The following is a 20,248-nucleotide window of genomic DNA, read 5'->3' on the forward strand; positions in this document are numbered from 1 at the left end:
GTTCTGTGTCATCCTAGTCAGAGACTGGATTTTTATAGTTGCTCCTTTCATAATGAGGAACCTGTTTCGTACCATGCGGGCACGGTAGAATGATTGAAGAACACAGGCTGCTTTATTTGAAGAACACAGGCTGCTTTATTCCGGTGATTGAACACACGAATTTTCATCCCTCTGTAGGCAGCCTGTAGGATGATAGTTGCGGCGCGTTTACGCTGATCATTTTCTCTTTCCCTTCTTCCTTGGATAAGAGCTTTGCAGTGCTTCTGAATTATTCTAATGCTTTTCTCCTTTTTCAAAATGTTAAGTTCCTCCACGAGAGAATTCTGTTTTGTGCATACATCTCGCAATTCTGTTCTCAGAGCGTCCATTTCTTCCTGGTGCTGGCTCTGAGTGTGCATCAGTGCTTCCTGCACTTCTAATTTTTCCTGAGTCAACTGTTTCTTTATTTTTTCTGCTTGGTCAGTCAAATCTGAATTTTCCAATTTCAGAGTCTCATTTTCTTGCTTTACAGTCTCTAACTCACTTAGGGCAATCTCATGGGTTTGCTTCAACATTCCCAGCTCTGTGTTCAGACCGTGGCCCTCCAGGCGCAAGTGTTGCACCTCTGTGCTGAGCGCATGAACCTCTTGTAGAGCCTTCCCGTATTTCTGTTTTAGGATAGCAATCAATTTGTCAGAGTTAATCTGTTTTTCATCCATGGTGACAATTACGGTGTTGGCCTTTTCCAGACTAGTCGTCACCTCTTCCAGCTCACTCCGTAAGAGAGACTCTGTTTTCTTCAAAGCCTCGTGCTCTTGTAAAGCTGGAAGTATACACCTCTGTAACTCGGCGTTCGCTTCTCGCACCTTATTGTTAGATTCTTGCTCCTTCTTCCAACATTCTCGCTCCTTCACCAAATCCTGCCACAGGACTTCATAATTATGGCGGGCAGCTTGGAGTGCAGAAACCAAAGCCTCTTTATCCTGGTTCAAGGATTCAGCTTCCCTTTGCTCCTCCTTTTCCTTTGCCACTGTTCCCGTGACAATTCTGCCGATCACTCCGGTCTGCAGCACATCCAGGCGCCTTTCTGACGCATGTCCTGACAGCGCAGGTTCAAGTGGCTCGGTCACTTCCCCTGTGACTTGAGGGACAGTTTTCTTTTTCTTCTTCTTTCTTTTTGCTTTATTAGCTCCAGAGATATCAGTGGTACTGGGCACACGCTCACTGGTATCAGCTTCCACATCTTGCTTGCACACATAGGGCGTTGCTTGCTTTTGCAGCTGTTTGTCTTTGAAAATTTTGGGGCACACATCTTCCATGTGACCTACTTTATGACAGGCCCAGCATACTAAATTCATCTGTGGGTACGGCTCTCCTCCAGGGGCCACATACGAGTCGTCATCATCATCATCATCATCGTATGGCCTGAAGGGACACTGTTTTTCATGATTATGTACATTACAAAACAAACATTTCACGTCGGCCATTTTAGAAACCCGGCAGGAACAATTTGCTAGCTGCAATTTCACTCACTTCAGCAACTTGCATACAGCACTTGCTAGCTGCAAATTCACTCACTTCAGCAAAATGCATTAGCTTTACAAACAGCACTTGCTAGATGCAATTTTTATTTTTTTCTTCTTCAGCAAAACATTTTGGTTTTCTGTTTGGGTTCAGGGTGCTATTGCATCCACACTTCGCACATTCTCTGTGTATGCTAGAAGCACAACTGATATACACAGTGGGACAGACTTCACTCATAGCATCTGTACTTTAGTTCAGCTCGGCGGCCATTTTAAACCCCCGCATTTATTTGCAAACCCACAGACTTTTTAGTGTCGACCCGCATTCTCCACCATATGTGACAAACGCCCCTCTTTTGTAGTGCTGACGTCTGTCTGGGTTCTTCCCGACACAGTCTTCTAGGGTTAATTATACAACAAACAGGATCATGCAAAGTATTATGCTGCTTAACTCAGGCTTCTGCCTGCTTTATTTTCATCCAAGTAAGGTACTGCAGCTTTAACATGTGTAGGTTAGAGGCACTCGGATACTTTCATTCAGCAGTTCACATATTTCAGTGTTACAATATTTCCCACACTGTTATTTCAAGAAATAAAACCAAAATCATATAAGCAAATCCTATCCCTTTCAGGGATCTAACTACACATCAGAATCAGTCTCTCTAACAGCTGCTGGCCAACTAAACTGGTTCCCCAGCTTAAAACAATGCTCTCTCATTTAGGGACACAAGATACAGCACAGTCTTTTAGCAACAGCAGTAACCATTTGTTTTGTCTTATCTGTTCGTGGTGTCCAGGCAAATCCTCTGGTACTGTCATACGTGGAGAGGCCGTCAACCTCGATACTGGATGCAGGAGAGTAGCGACACCCCCAGCCCCCAGGCTCCAAGGAGAGAGAGTGAAATGCAAAACCTCTCTGCTCTAAATACCTGTGCATGTGATTAGAAGAGCAGGTGAGGGAGAACTAGAGCCATTGTAATCTGTGGTCTGGATTTTCCATCCAGCTGCCTGAGGTAATGGGAAGCTGTGGAACGGATCATTTGTAACTATTCCTGCACTTTCTGCTCTAAAATGGGGCAGAAAGCTGCCTAACATCTTTGGACTATGTCACAATATATATACATATACATATACACACACACACACACACACACACACACGTGTATATATATACACACATACACACACACATATATACACACACACACACATATATATATATATATATACACACACACACACACATATGTATGTATATGTGTGTGTGTATATATATATATATATATATATAGATAGATATATGTGTGTGTGTGTGTGTGTGTGTGTGTGTGTGTGTGTGTGTGTGTGTATGTACATAAAATGAACTAGAGAGGTAACTCAACGCTCAACCCAATACCATTTAAATTATACACTAATGTGCAAAGGGTTATAGACATACATAGCAGAATACTAAAATACTAAAATCCCCTATAGGGTGATTAGTGGTGAGACAAGACAAGTGTAGAATCAACTTGAGATAAGACTCAAATAGTGAACTAAGTATCTCAGTGTATAAATTTTAATTCTACATTCACTTGTAACTTGTATGTAGTAAGGGATATCCTATATTGGTGTAATTACCCTTGGTTGAATACCTAATAAGCACACAGCATGAAGCGACACTCAAAACCTAGTGTAGCGTCAAACACATAATGGTACTAAGTATAGTCTAGTTCACATATATACATTTCCATCCGGGTCTATACAGTATAATTACACAATGGAGAATGTTAAAACTGCCTATACAATTAGCCAAACAACTACACATGTAATCACAACAGTTATTGTGACCAGAATGATCGCCCTTAATGCAGGAATAAGCATATGTGCTGCGGTCACCATAAATAGGATAACAGTATCACGATTAGTGCCTGTACCGGATGTGTCCAAATAGCCATAGTAAATTACCCTCTTAGGCATAAGGACGCTAGGTCTGTAATAAAGTAGGACAAATCTTACAAACAAATGAATCCCAGTGTAGATACTACGTTACCAGCCAGAGGTATGCGCTGCATGTGTCTCATGAACCATCACCCTCAGAGACGCCAGCGTCATGATGTCATAAACCCTACGCACGTTTCACATACTTCATCAGGGGGAAGCAAATAGTAGAGACCTTGTGGATAGAAATTCAGTGGAGGTAAAAATACAAAGAAAATGTTTGTAGGGATATGCTATAAACCACCAAATATCTGTGAGATTGAGGAAGCTAAAATACTGTTGCAAATTGAGAAGGCATCAAAACTAGGTCATGTTTGCATCATGGGTGATTTTAATTATCCAGACATAGACGGGGGCAATGAGATTAGCATTAGAGCAAAAGGAAACAATTTTTGGGGGACTGCTTAAAGACAATTATATGACCCAAATTATTGAGGGGCAATACTGGATTTGGCCATATCAAACAAGGTAGAAGTAAAGTAATGGCAAATATTCAAGTCCTGGAACATTTGGGTAACAGTGATCCTAACATGGTCTCATTTGAAATAAATGATCAAAAAACAGATTACTTGGGTTCAACAAAGACCTTAAACTTTAGAAAGGCAGATTTTAACAAACCGAGGACTAATCTTCAAGTAATACATTGGGATGATGTTTTTGCAGGGAAAAATGTAGAAGATAAAATGTCCAGTCTTTAAAACATTGTTAGAAAAACACACTTATCAGTGTATACCCTTGGGTAATAAGTATAAAAGAAATAAGTCAAAACCAATGTGGATAAATAAACAGGTAGAGGAGGAAATAGAAAAGAAGATGCAGGCGTTTAGATTCTTGAAGTCAGTAGGGACAGAGGCCACATATCAGAATTATAAGGAATGTAAGAAAAATTGCAAAAGGGAAATCAAATTAGGAAAAATAGAAACTGAAAAAGGGATTGCAATAGAAACTAAGATCAACCCTAAAAAGTTATTTAAGTACCTTTTTTAATAACAAAAAAAATGAGAAAAAATATAGGACCCTTTCAGTGTGAGATGGGCAGGCAGATTATTGGAGATAAGGAAAAAGCAGAGGTATTAAACAAATTCTTTGCCTCTGTGTTTACCAGGGAAGAATCAATTTCAATAGTAGTTCTGCAGGAGGAAGCCATAACCTCCATATTAATGAACAATTGGTTAACTGAGGAAGAAGTTCATAGGCAGCTTAAAGTAAATAAGGCACCTGGCCCCGATGGCATCCATCCAAGAGTTCTCAAGGAGTTAAGTTCATTAATAGCCAAACCATTACATTTCAAGGACTCTATTTCCCAAGGCTCAGTACCACAAGATTGGCGTAAAGCAGATGTGGTGTTTTTATTTAAAAAGGGAGCTAGATCACAACCGGGGAATTACAGACCTGTAAGTCTGACTTCAATAGTGAGGAAGATACTTGAAGATTTAATATGGCATAATATTCAGGAATACCTAATGGAAAACAAAATTACTAGTAATAGTCAGCATGGATTTATGAAGGATAGATTATGCCAAACTAACCTTATTTGTTTATTTGAGGAGGTAAGTAGGAATTTAGACAAGGGTAATGCTGTTGATGTGGTCTACTTAGATTTTGCAAAGGCTTTTGATGTGGTTTCACACGAGGTTGGTGTACAAAATAAAGCAAATTGGACTCAGTAAAAATATATGCACCTGGATTTAAATTTGGTTGAAGGATAGACAACAGAGGGTTGTAATAAATGGAACTATTTCAGGGTGGACTAAGGTCATGAGTGGAGTACATCAGGGATTGGTACTGGGACCCCTGCTTTTTAACTTTAGTAATGACCTTGAGGTTGGCATCGTGAGCAAAGTCTCCATCTTTGCTGATGATACTAAATTGTGTAATGTAGTAGAACTCGAGCAGGATGTAATTTATTTAAAGAAGGACTTGCAGAAACTGGAAACTTGGGCAGGTAAATGGCAGATCATGTTTAATACAGATAAATGTAAGGTTATGCATTTGGGAAGCAAGAATAAACAGGCGACTTACAAATTAAATGGGGATAAATATGGGTAATTCTTGATGAAGAAGGATTTAGGTGTGCTTGGAGACAGCAGGCTTAGTTAGCATTAGTGCTCAAAGTCATGCAGTAGCTGGAAAGGCAAACAAGATCTTGTCTTGCATTAGTCGGGTAATGGATGGAAGGGAAGTAAACAAATATGCCCCTTTACAAAGCATTAGTAAGACCACACCTTGAATATGGAGTACACTTTTGGTCACCACTCCTTAGTAAAGACATTATGGCACAATCTAATTTATGAGGCGAGACTAGCTAAATTAGATCTATTTACATTAGAAAAGAGGCGTCTAAGAGGGGATGTAATAACAATATACAAATATATTCGGGGACAGTACAAGGAGCTTTCAAAAGAACTATCCCAAGGACAGTACAGAGGACTCTGGGGTCATCCCTTGAGGTTGGAGGAAAGGAGATTTCACCAGCAACAAAGGAAAGGGTTCTTTACAGTAAGGCTGGTTAAAATGTGGAATTCATTACCCATGTTGACTGTCAAACATGGGAATGATGTTGATCCAGGGAGAAATAAGATTGCCAATTCTTGGAGTCAGGAAGGAATTATTTTTTTCCCTTATGAGAACATTGGATGGTATGTCACTGGGTTTTTTTGTTTGCCTTCCACTGGATCAATAAGTAAGTATAGATATAGGATAAAGTATGTGTTGTCTAAATTTAACATAGGTTGAACTTGATGGACGGACGTATGTCTTTTTTTCAACCTCATCTACTATATAACTATGTAACTATTAAGAACTTGTATCTTCTTTCAGCTTTTCCTTTTTAAAATAGACATTACTTTGAGACCTCACTAACTGTCCCAATTTTAGGTTTGTAAATTGTGTGGGAAACGGGGAAGAACAGAACCTTGTGGCGTTGCAGTACCACAGGGAAATCTACTACAAAACCTGCACAGACCTCCCCGAACACACACTGCGCTCCTGCTCTGTTATGGAAATGAATATGGTAAAGCGCTTGGTATGAAGTGGGGTACGCTGTGGAAAAGTAACGCGCCAGCACTAGGTAATCAGGAATGTGTTGTGTGGTTTTTACATCTTTATTATCTTATTACTGATGTTAAATTGTAAATATTGATAGATCTGCATACAACATTACGGGTCAATTAGAACTTAATATCACTAAACCTGACTTGAGTCAAAGGGCCGAATACAACAAGCTGCGGAAACCAAAAACGCTGTATTACCGCCCATAAAAAAGTGCCTTATTATCGTGCAATGAATCAACGTTGCAGCGCCAAAAATAAAGCACTTTTTAACGAACCCGTTAAAAGCATCAAATCCGATACAAAACCGACATAATACTTCATTTTCAAGTATAAAATGCCACACATCAAGTTCTGATATTTATTGGAACAGGATGAATGGCAGAAATACCACAAATATTTTATCACCTACTCCAGCCCCGTCTTTCCTGTGTATATAATGGCCAAGATACTGCTCATTATATACATAGGCAAGATAAGCTAAACTAACATGGAATAGATGATAAAATAGTTATTAAAATACATTATAGTACATGTTAACCCCTTAGTAGTCCACGGGTCAGCTAGTCATCGGTTTATGACTAGCTGACCACAAAGGGGATAATATAAACATTACATTACACTACCTACCCCCCTTTGCCACATTAGTTGCTAGTAAAGCAAGGTTAGTTCTTGGTTTGTCCCGCAGGCATAAACAAAACACTACGGCTCAGATACATCAAATTTTGTTGAATTGGAGCTAATATCACACCCGGGGAAATAATAAACTAACGGGTGTTATTACTGCAATTTTAGGCTGGAAAGCACCTTAGCACCACATTCTAGCAGATCGACAGTGACTTTAATATATATATATATATATATAATTATATATATATTATTATTATTTATATTTATTTATTTTTGATTAATAAAACGCAATGTTTGTATGGGGGAGAATCAGTGACACAAGTACAGACTCCTTGTTCCCTAAAAAAAAAAAAAATCTGTGATGTCAAATTCAATAATTGGGCATTTGGTTCCTAATTTAACAATGGAGATTTAGCAGAAAGTTGGGTCATCCTATAACTATTAGAGACCTGGTACATGGTGCAGTAACGGGAACACCCGGTGACTGATATGTGAGCGTCTAATGAGACACGTATTCTATTCATTGTACAAACATTTTTGAATTATACCATCACTACTGAAACTATCGATTTACTATCTATCAAAGGATTTGGAAAGATTTCTGCCACTTTAATTGGTGTTTTGCAGCTAGTGAGATTTCCTTTTAAATCGTTAAATATTATGATCTACTTTGAATGTATGATCCACTACATATACTCTTCGGCCCTAATGCTGCACATGTTGTGCTAAACCCTTCCTTTTTACAATGTACATCTACAGTTTACTTTCATCCTCAACTTTTTGTGATATGCTAACTTACCTCTCCTTCATGGCCTTTTGTAAGACAGTTTGTGTAACAGTGACTTTTTTGTCTCGTCTAGTACAAATCCAAGCACCAATAATCCACCCATGTCAACACTGAAGTCCGGATTACCTCCTCACACATCTGAAGTTCAAACACCCAGCTGAGTATATGGAAAAGATGAGGACAGAACAATCTTGCAACATTCCAATAAATATGACAGAAAATGCATCTTTCAACCCGTCAATGCAATTAATAAACAATGTAACTGCTTCTCATCCCAAAAGATATATATTAGCAGCTGCCAAAGGAAAAGATCTTGGAGAAAGTGGGAAGAGTCTTACTTGGTTATCAGATCAGATCCTACAGAAGAGGACACACACAGGGGAGAGACCGTATGTATGTGGGGAATGTAGGAAGGGATTTAGTCGGTTAGCCAACTTGAACATACACAAGAGGATACACACAGGGGAGAGACCGCATGTATGTGGGGAATGTGGGAAGGGATTTAGTTGGTTATCCCACCTGAACACACACGAGAGGACACACACAGGGGAGAGACCGCATGTATGTAGGGAATGTGGGAAGGGATTTAGTGTGTTATCCAGCCTGAACATGCACATGAGGTCACACACAGGGGAGAGACCGCATGTATGTGGGGAATGTGGTAAGGGATTTAGGCAGTTATCCCACCTGAACACACACGAGAGGACACACACAGGGGAGAGACCGCATGTATGTGGGGAATGTGGGAAGGGATTTAGTGTGTTATCCCACCTGAACATACACATGAGGTCACACACAGGGGAGAGACCGCATGTATGTGGGGAATGTGGGAAGGGATTTAGTAGGTTAGCCATCCTGAACATACACAAGAGGTCACACACAGGGGAGAGACCGCATGTATGTGGGGAATGTGGGAAGGGATTTAGTCAGTTATCCAGCCTGATCAGACACCAGATGACACACACAGGGGGGAGACCGCATGTATGTGTGGAATGTGGGAAGGGATTTAGTCAGTTATCCCACCTGAACATACACATGAGGTCACACACAGGGGAGAGACCGCATGTATGTGGGGAATGTGGGAAGGGATTTAGTAGGTTACCCATCCTGAACATACATAAGAGGTCACACACAGGGGAGAGACCGCATGTATGTGGGGAATGTTGGAAGGGATTTAGTCAGTTATCCAGCCTGATCAGACACCAGATGATACACACAGGGGGGAGACCGCATGTATGTGTGGAATGTGGGAAGGGATTTAGTCAGTTATTCAGACTGAACATACACATGAAGTCACACACAGGAGAGAGATCGCATGTATGTGGGGAATGTGGGAAGGGATTTAGTCAGTTAGCCGACCTGAACATACACAAGAGGACACACACAGGGGAGAGACCGCATGTATGGGGGGAATGTGAGAAGGGATTTATTGACTTATCCAGCCTGACCAGACACAAGATAACACAGACAGGGGAGAGACCACATGTATGTGGGGAATGTGGGAAGGGATTTAGTTGGTTATCCCACCTGAACACACACGAGAGGACACACACAGGGGAGAGACCGCATGTATGTGGGGAATGTGGGAAGGGATTTAGTCAGTTATCCAGCCTGAAAATGCACATGAGGTCACACACAGGGGAGAGACCGCATGTATGTGGGGAATGTGGTAAGGGATTTAGTCAGTTATCCAGCCTGAACATACACATGAGGTCACACACAGGGGAGAGACCGCATGTATGTGGGGAATGTGGGAAGGGATTTAGTCGGTTAGCCAACCTGAACATACACAAGAGGTCACACACAGGGGAGAGACCGCATGTATGTGGGGAATGTGGGAAGGGATTTAGTGTGTTATGGAGCCTGATTAGACACCAGATGACACACACAGGGGAGAGACCGCATGTATGTGGGGAATGTGGGAAGGGATTTAGTCAGTTATTCAGCCTGAACAAACACAAGAGGACACACACAGGGGAGAGACCGCATGTATGTGGGGAATGTGGGAAGGGATTTAGTCGGTTAGCCAACCTGAACATACACAAGAGGTCACACACAGGGGAGAGACCGCATGTATGTGGGGAATGTGGGAAGGGATTTAGTGTGTTATCCAGCCTGATCAGACACCAGATGACACACACAGGGGAGAGACCGCATGTATGTGGGGAATGTGGGAAGGGATTTAGTCAGTTATTCAGACTGAACATACACATGAGGTCACACACAGGAGAGAGATCGTATGTATGTGGGAAATATGGGAAGGGATTTAGTCAGTTAGCCGACCTGAACATACACAAGGGGGGACACACAGGGGAGAGACCGCATGTATGTGGGGAATGTGGGAAGGGATTTATTGACTTTTCCAGCCTGAACAAACACGAGAGGACACACACAGGGGAGAGGCCGCATGTATGTGGGGAATGTGGGAAGGGATTTAGTCAGTTATTCAGCCTGAACAAACACAAGAGGACACACAGGGGAGAGACCGCATGTATGTGGGGAATGTGGGAAGGGATTTAGTCGGTTAGCCAACCTGAACATACACAAGAGGTCACACACAGGGGAGAGACCGCATGTATGTGGGGAATGTGGGAAGGGATTTGGTGTGTTATCCAGCCTGATCAGACACCAGATGACACACACAGGGGAGAGACCGCATGTATGTGGGGAATGTGGGAAGGGATTTAGTCAGTTATTCAGACTAAACATACACATGAGGTCACACACAGGAGAGAGATCGTATCTACGTGGGGAATATGGGAAGGGATTTAGTCAGTTAGCCGACCTGAACATACACAAGAGGTCACACACAGGGGAGAGACCGCATGTATGTGGGGAATGTGGGAAGGGATTTGGTGTGTTATCCAGCCTGATCAGACACCAGATGACACACATGGGGAGAGACTGCATGTATGTGTGAAGGAATTTAGTCGGTTATCCAGTTTGAACACACACGAGGACACACACAGGGGAAAGACCAATCGCTAAAGCCAGACACGTTTAGGGATAACCAAAGCAATGTATGTGCAGCGCACAGCAAAAACAGAGCAGGTCTGTCAAAAATGATTAATTTATTGATTGCGCATATAAAACAGAGAGCGCAAGCCTTCTACGCGTTTCGTGCAGGTACTGATAAAGTGCACTACCTGCACGAAACGCATAGAAGGTTGTTTATGCGCAATCAATAAATTAATAATTTTTGCAAGACCTGCTCTCTGTTTTTGCTGTGCACTGCACATACATTGCTTTGGACATCTCTGGATTTGGACCGGCTGCACGCCAAGGAAGACTGCTTGGGTACACAAGTGAGTAATTATCCTTACCTTGGGGCCAACCTAATGAGGAGGGGAGAAGTATTCACCTACGAACCCCCCACCTTCAGGGTGATATAGAGCCCTCCATATAGGTTCAGGAGTTCAGGATTGTGATTGGAATGTTTTGCTTATTGCTAACCGTATCCAGCTTTGGATTTTCTGCTTATTGCTAACAGTACCCAGCTTTGTCAACTCCTTCTTATTGATGGACTTTTGATTATGAATACAGGACCAGACTCTTGAGCGTTACCTAATTTTCTATGTACACGTTTAGGGATAACCAGTGACTAAGACGCTCACATATAAGTGCACACGTCTGTCTGTGTTACGCTAAATCACAATGAAAAGTGACTTTACTTTATGGTGCATAAAACCAGCATTTTAAAAGGATAAAAATGTATAACGTTTTAAATGCAGGTCATTTGTATCATTCTTATTGTAGTTTTATTTAAACGTTGTTCTTAATAATGTTTTATATTTCCATGCTGTTGGTTCTAATAAAATGTGCTTTCCTCATTATGCTGAAGCGGTCAGTAGTCTCACTCAGCTGGGAATCGGAATAGTTTCGCTGCGACCAATTGGCCGCCGGCGTTAGGCCACACACAGACCTTCCGCCACCAGCCACTTCTAATGTAAGTTTTATTATTGTTTTGGATATGGAGTTAATTTAAGGGGTTGTAGGGTAAGCTTAGCAAAGGGTGTTTTAAGGTAATGGCTTGAAGTAGCGTTTTTTAGGATAAGAGGGGGCTTTGGATAGAAGGGATTTAGGGTAGGGGGTTTAGGCACTTACCTTAGTGGTGAAGTGGCCAGCGTTGTGGTGAGTAGCAGCGAAACAGCCGCGACCAAATGTCCTATGAATACTGAGATGGAAGACAGATACACAGACCAACGTCCCCAGTGAGGGACATTAATGCAGCCGCCTTTACATACTGTATGTCATGTTTCTTTAATATCTCTAGAGACAGCAAGAGCTTATTATCTATTTCACAGGTTACACGTAGACATGAAAATGCACCTTAGGGGGTTAAGTGTCCCTTTATTAATGACATATACATATGCAGTAATGATGTAACAAACGGTCCCACCTCACACAGGGACCTTTTCCACTGATGGTTACACTTGCACACCTCTATGGCAGAGATTCCTGTTACACATGCGCTGGCGTTACTTCCCCACAAGCACATTGCCAGGCTGAGGGAGGTGTTCACATGGGAATCGGAGGCCAAAATCTATGGTCAGACTCTAGGAGACCCATACCCATCTTTATTTTGTATTTGTAACTCTGACCCAGAATGAAGAGCATTTAGCTGAGGGGCACGGGACTGCGGGGGGGGGGGGGGGCATGGGACTGTTGAGGGGGTCAAAGGACTGGAGGGGAATTTGACTGCTGTGGAGGGACGGGAATGTGTGGCGGGGTTCGGGACTGGGGTGGGCATGGGACTGGGAGGAGGCATGGGACTGGAGGGGGGGAGGGACTGTGACTGAAAGCCCCTCATTCACCTATGGCCTTTGCTTGGGGCTAGTTTAGTTTTGGCGGGAAAGTGATCCTTGTGTTACCAGGCAGATGTGGGACAGGTGTCAGGAGGTGGACTGTGATTGTACGGCGTGGCTAAGGAATTTGGGCAGGAAAATGAAAGGTACGGTATGATATCATGAAAGAAGAGAAGCGCCAACTCCATAGCACAATACTGTAAAATAGAATACTTTATTTAAACATGGAGTAGTCAGCAGGACCTATACTCACATGGTGGGTAAAAAACACATTCGGTTGAGACAATCTGTGACTGCAGATAGACGCTGATGTGTGGACAGTCAGGCAGATAGCCAGGAACATGGGGTCACATCCACCAGATGAGGAAAATGGTAACTGATGAATGGTAAATCTCACACAATCCCCAGAATGATATTTTAATGGAACTAATACCAGCTGCACCACAACACTAATCCCACCGGATATGTGTAACACAATATGCTGTGCCCCTAATAACCGAAGTTACCTCATCACGGATATGCCACAGAGTGTCCAGGTGACGAGAACAATGTTCAGCTGGCCGCGGATAATGGCGGCGCCATGAGGAGTAGAAAGGGGTAGCCGGGATGTGTGGTGCTTCCTGGAGATGTGTTCCAAGCCTCAGTCCTGAACAAAAGCCCCGCCTGTCGTCCGTGCGTCACTGCGGGATGACGTCACACGTCCTACGCGTTTCGTCATAGTGACTTTCTCAAGGATTAATGATTGCACTGGAAGGGCTAGCAACACCATCCAAATCTTCAAGATAGATGCTCATTCTATATAGTTACCATATTCCACATTCACCAGATTGGCAGCTGGCAAAAAGATAATTAGGATCCAGGGCAAGAAGGGAGCGATGTCATCAGGAACACCCAGAAAAAAAGACATAAAACATCATGGTGCAGTGGGTTAACTAAAAGAGTGATCTGCAATACGATAACTTGGCTCTTATAGATGACCTACTTACAACAAGTAAGATAAAAAACAGCATGTGGTTTAGAGGTGGTTCTTGGAGACTCCAACTTGCAGTGACAGGTGGATTTGGCCGCAGCACACAGCAGTAAATACTGATATCAGGCTGGATGGTGTGTTCATGAAGTTTTCAACTCCCAGTCAGATACACGCAGTCATGCAGGAATAGAAGGAAACTATAGTGTTGACCAGAAAACACCAAACTTTATAATTAAAAAAGTATAGGACATGTCCAATACACCTCTGAGGAACCACCTCTAAACCACTTGCTGTTTTTTATCTTACTTGTTGTAAGTAGGTCATCTATAAGAGCCATCTATAAGAGCCAAGTTATCGTATTGCAGATCACTCTTTTAGTTAACCCACTGCACCATGATGTTTTATGTCTTTTTTTCTGGGTGTTCCTGATGACATCGCTCCCTTCCTGCCCTGGATCCTAACTACTTGTAAGGGAATCAGTGCATATTCCCTGTGAAGGTTGAGAATATTTCAGCAATACCTTATAATTTATTTAATTTATCTTAATTAATTTAATATTTTTCACACAATTGTTGTTATAGCGCCATTATGTGCCATAGGTGCCTTATGCATAAACCCAAAGCCATCGTTCTTACAGAAACATGGCTATCCTCTAAAACCCCTGATGCAAATATCGCCATTCAGGGATACTCCATTTTTAGGAGAGATAGGTCAAAGAGAGGAGGAGGGGTGTTATTTTATATTGCAGACACCTTACAATTTACACTGCTACATTGCCCACCAAGTCCACCCTCTTTTGAAACTCTAGTTGGCAAAATCTGCCTCCCCTTTTCTAAGCCCATCTTGCTTGCTGGCATCTACCGCCCCCCTAAAGCCCTTCTACAATCCTTGACTGATATCACCCAATTTCTTGCCTCCATTTCCTCTCTGAATGAGAAGAGTGAGCTGCTAGTTCTTGGGGATTTCAACTTCAATTGGCTTGACCCTAAAAACCACAAAATCCAGATACAACTCAAGTCACTTAACCTATCGCAACTCATTTCCCAACCCACACGAATAAACCTGAAGTCGCATAACCATTCCTTGCTAGACTGGATTCTCTCCTCAAACCCCAGCAGAATCCAATCCTCTGGCATCCTTCCTGACATTTTCAGTGACCATGCAATAGTGTACTGTGTAAGGAAAATTAAACCGCCCCATTCAAGCCCCAAAGTTCTCCTCACTAGAACATTTAAAAACTTTAACCCACAACAGTTTCTGGATGACCTTACCAACTGCCCATGGCACAGAATCGATTTAATTCCCGACCCTGATTCTGCGCTCGACTATTTCCAATCCGAGTTCTTAAAACTCTGCGATACCCATGCTCCACTACGCAAAATAAGGGTACGGGGGGCCCACCTTCCATGGGTTACACCTGACCTTATAGCACTCTACCAGTTCAGGGATGCCTTGTGGAAAAGCTACAAAGTAACTGGCACTACCAAGGATCTCAATCACTACAGATGCCTGCGGAACGTGTGCACAAGGCAAACAAGGCATGCAAAAGCACAATATTACTCTGACAATCTCCTCCAGAATACATCAAACCCAGCTAATTTCTGGAAGGTTATCAACAATATATTCCAGCCTCCTAACCATCAACAACCAAGTAATATCACTAAGGGGGATATTACTCTGACAAACCCCACTGACATTGCAAATGCATTCAATGATTACTTTGTGGGGTGTGCCACTAACTTATTAGCGAAACGCAGCACAAACCCCAAACCTGAATCTCATCCTGGGAGTACCCCTATAGTCCCACCCCCTCCCAACACTGCCCACAATTTTCAATTTAGCCCAGTATCTGAAGAGGAGATTACACAAGCGCTCCTCAAACTAAAACTAAGCAGCCAATGTGGACCCGACTTACTACAATCTAGGTTCCTACGACTTGGTGCCCCAGCCATTGCCAAACCAATTGCGTCCATAGTCAACTCTATCCTGTCTGCAGGCCATATCCCTAAGACCTGGAAAACTGCCAGAGTTGTCCCAATCTTCAAAAGTGGGGACAAAAACACTGTCTCAAACTACAGGCCAATCTCACTTCTCCCAATTCTATCCAAAGTTATGGAAAAATGTGTCCACTCCCAATTAAGCGAGTTCTACACCAAGACAAATTTCCCTAGCCAATTCCAGTCTGGGTTTCGTCCCAAACACTCCACCGTAACTACCCTGCTAAAAGTTTGCAATGAAATCCAGTGTGGAATGGAACGGGGACAACTCACTGGTGCAGTATTCCTAGATTTTGCAAAGGCTTTTGACACAGTTGATCATGCTATCCTGCTTAACAAACTCCAGAGCTCTGGAATAGGGAAACATGCTTTAAACTGGTTTCAGTCCTACCTATCAGGAAGATCCCAACATGTGTCCATCTCAGGCTCTAACTCCAACCCCCTGGATATCACCTGTGGTGTCCCGCAAGGCTCTGTTCTGGGGCCCCTACTCTTCTCAGTGTTCATTAATGATCTTCCCACAGCTTGTAAGGAAGCCTCAATACACATGTATGCAGATGACACAATCCTGTATGCACACAGCCATAGCCTCTCTGACCTTCAACACATACTTCAGTCTGACTTTTTGAGACTCGAAAACTGGATTTCCCAAAACAAACTGTTTTTAAACACTGACAAGACTGTAACAATGGTATTTGGGACCAAGACTAAATTTGTAAAGCTTCCAGTGACTGAGCTCCTGATTAGAACCAACGCTAAAACCACCCTAACACCTGTCACTAGTTTTAAATACCTGGGCTTATGGTTTGACTCCCACTTAACATTCGGGATGCACATTGATACCCTGACAACCAAGACCTATGCCAAACTAGGGGTACTTTACAGGAACAAATCCTCCCTAAGTCTCCTGGTCAGAAAGCGTATTGCACAGCAGATGCTAATGCCAATTATTGACTATGGAGACATAGTATATGGCTCGGCTCCTCAAACCCACCTTAGCAAACTTGACACCCTCTACAATTCAATTTGTCGTTTTGTTCTCCAATGCAACTACAACACACATCACTGCGAAATGCTCAAAGAACTAGATTGGTCATCACTAGAGTCTAGGCGCAAAGTTCACCTTTCCTGTCTCACCCTCAAATACTTTCTGGGCAAGCTACCCAGCTACCTGAACAAGCTCCTCACCCCTACCACATGCAGTACCTATCACCTGAGATCAGACTCCAAAAGACTATTCATGGTCCCAAGACTCAACAAAGTATCCGGACGTTCCTCCTTCTCCTTCCGTGCACCCCAAAACTGGAACAACCTACCAGAGACTCTCATATCCACCACCAGCTTAAGTTCTTTCAAATCTAAGGCTGTCTCACACTTTAATCTGGTCTGTAACTGTTTCATACGCTCATAATATATATTTTCTTTAACTGTGCATGCAATGTCTTGTATATAAATGTATACCTTGTTCATTTATGTAACTGTATTTGTAACCATGTATTATTTGTTTTACTCTGTGCCCAGGACATACTTGAAAACGAGAGGTAACTCTCAATGTATTACTTCCTGGTAAAATATTTTATAAATAAATAAATAAATAAATAAATTCCAAGTCACTGGGTTTCAGCTGGCAAAAAGAGACAGCACACGAGGTAGTCCAAACATAATACGTACATAACATAAGCACCATAGTCATCCGACGTTTCAGTCCTCGGAATGGGACCTTCTTCCAGGTAATGCAGTGAAACAATGTCAAACATAAAACATATATACCCATAATACCAGTGCACACCCCTACTCACCACCAATAGGGACAGACTCGGTGAAAACACCAGCTGTGATAGTTTATAATCCCCGTGAACATTACTTCCGCTGCTCCAGCACTCACCACTCCCCCCTCTGGTTAGTTGGCCAACAGGGATTGACGTAGCCCGTTCTGACAGCCCCCGAACGTTCATTGCCATAGCAACCTAAAGCGCAACAACAATGAACTACACATGCGGAACAGCTTCTCAATAAGCTCATTCACAATGCCAATCCCGCATGCACGAGCTGAAAGAATGTAAACAAACAGCCGAATTGCAGCTAGTCCAAGCATGATAATGCTATCGTGATACAGGGGACTGTCTGAAACACGCATACTTGTATCCCATTGTTATAAAATGTGTACAGCAACCTTATACAGGGGACACAGACCAAGGCAACCACTGTTAAAACTAAAATAAAACAGGGTGCAGAGGTAAAACAAATACAGAACCCAGCTACACCAGTAAGGAAGTGGAGAGCTCAGGCTAATAAAGAGACACATACAAAGGTGAGAAATAATTTTAAAAAAAAACACGTGCACAGTTAACCACAGAATAGGATCATGTAACGGATCGGGGGACTCGCGCTTCTCAGCGTGTCCCCGTCACAGTGGTTCCTCCAGCTACCCCTTACCGTCCTCTACCTTATCTCCCCTTGCTTCACTCCCTTGCGGTGCGTTCCCGTTCGCGGTCCGCGCGGTTCTGTCATTAGGCGCGTGCGTTCCTGCTCTCGGGTCTCCCGTCAGGGGACTCGCGCCCCTCGGCGTGCCTCCGTTCCCTACGCTACTCCCCAGCTCCTGCCCTTCAGCCAAGTACCTCCTCCGCGATGCTTCCCCCACGCTCTGGCACGCGCGTGTTACGCGCACGTGATTGCGTTACAGAGGGTGCGCGCACTCGCTCTTTTCACCAGTCCTCCCCTGATATTGGTTCCGCCCCTCAGTGCTTACAGGCCATTACCATAGATCACCTCCCTGTCTCCTCCCCCACTCTCACACACCTATCCCTGCAAGCTCCCAGACAAACCCCTGTTCCTCCCCTTCCTGCTATTTGTCCTCCCTCCTTTATAACCCCAGTCTGCCCCTTGCTTCCTCGCTCTGCATAGCTTTCCTGTAGCTCCTGTGTGTGCAGTGTCTATGCCCAGCTCCCTTGTCTATTTCAGCTCTAGTTCCTGTCCCTGCCCATCTTTGGATTCCATTGGTTTGAACTTGAACTCTGCTTTGGACTGTGACAACGCTGCCTTCTCCTGCCCTTTAACCTTGCTTACGGAACTTACGACACTGCTCTCTCCTGGCCTTGGACTCTGGCTTTCGGACAACTACCTTCCTATCTCTGGCGCCCAGGACTTTGCAAGTTAACCCTTTATCACCAGGCCCGGCAACGCAATTACCACACTCCAGGCACGCCCTCACTGCTGTGGGTGCGTGTTATACCCTTACCCACCTCAGTACTGGGAACTGGCCAGGTGTGCGGGCATACAGGCGTTACATTATGCAGAGCCCACCAAAAATGCAGACCCCCATGAGGTGGACCAAGGTGTTACTATGGAACACTGGCAATACTTGAGAGCAATCAACTCACTGGTGTCACTGAGAAACTTTCTACTCTATTCCTTCGGGAATCTCCTGTTACACCACTGCTCCGGCCCCTTTACCTTCAAACAATCCGGGACCACGTATTCCTCCCCCCAAACGGAATGACGGGGACTCCCTCACCTGTCGAGGATTCCTGAACCAGTGCGAGGTCCAATTCGAAATGTCTCCGTCCCACTTCCCTACCGGTCGTTCTAAGGTGGCCTACGTGTATGCCCTGCTCACTGGTGACGCCGTTGCTTGGGCCTCTCCCCTCTGGGAGCACAGATCAGACCTGACTCAGGATGATCACAAATTCCGGCATGAGTTTCGACTAGTGTTTGATACACCCGCACGTAGGGAGACTGCTGCTTTCTCTTTATTTCACCTTTCTCAGGCTGGTAGGTCGGCTGCAAGATACACGGTGGAGTTCCGTACCATCGCTGCAGAGACGGAGTGGAACGACTAAGCTCTTGCTGCAGCATACTGGCATGGATTATCCGAATCTATCAAAGATGACCTTGCAGCCCACACCCGGCCTTCATCCGTCGAGGAACTCATCGCCCTCAGTATGCGGATGGATCAGCGCACACAAGAACGACGCCACGAGCGTCATTGTTCTCGTTCAATCTCTTCCATGCCTGTTCCTCCTAGGTATCCTCCACTGCCCTTTCCCACGTTGGACGCTCCAGAACCAATGCAAATTGGTAGCCAACAACCTCGGGCCGCTGAGAAAGCACGACGTCGGGAGAAGGGTCTCTGCTTTTACTGCGGCTCCGCAGAACACCAACTTCGTCAGTGCCTCTTGAAGCCAGGAAAAGGGAATGCCCAGTAAAGGTAGAGGGGCTCTTACTGGGTACAATCTCTCCTTGCCCCTCTCTCCCTAAGGAACTACCAAAGAAGTTATTTCTCCCCATAACCCTGGCAGTTCCTGGTCTCCAAATAGAGGTTAAAGCCTTCATCGACTCCGGGTCTGATGGCAACTTTCTTGATCACGCCTTCGCTTGCAGCAACCAGATTCCACTAGTCAAAAAGAAGTCACCCATAGGCCTCGAGGCCATTGATGGTTGACCGCTTCAACCAGCATTCATCATTTTGGAGACCATGCCACTTACCTTGACCACCACCGTTGGCCATACCGAGGCAATAGTCTTTGA

At 43.8% G+C, this 20,248-nt stretch overlaps 2 protein-coding genes across 2 annotated transcripts in view; both read left to right on the forward strand.

The window, feature by feature from the left end:
* Nucleotides 1-11,782, forward strand: part of LOC142466833 (uncharacterized) — a 29,162-nt gene extending 17,380 nt beyond the window's left edge. Inside the window, exons 2-4 of the mRNA XM_075572331.1 lie at nt 2,300-2,455; nt 6,360-6,552; nt 8,023-11,782. Coding sequence (XP_075428446.1) covers nt 8,115-10,469 — 2,355 coding nt within the window. The 5' untranslated portion in view covers nt 2,300-2,455; nt 6,360-6,552; nt 8,023-8,114 and the 3' untranslated portion in view covers nt 10,470-11,782. The remainder of the gene's footprint in view (nt 1-2,299; nt 2,456-6,359; nt 6,553-8,022) is intronic.
* LOC142466832 (uncharacterized) overlaps nt 1-20,248 on the forward strand; it is a 164,717-nt gene that overhangs the window by 17,979 nt on the left and 126,490 nt on the right. The gene's annotated exons all lie outside the window — the stretch shown is intronic.

Source organism: Ascaphus truei, chromosome 15, assembly GCF_040206685.1.
Source record: "Ascaphus truei isolate aAscTru1 chromosome 15, aAscTru1.hap1, whole genome shotgun sequence".
Classification (NCBI taxonomy): Eukaryota; Metazoa; Chordata; class Amphibia; order Anura; family Ascaphidae; genus Ascaphus; species Ascaphus truei.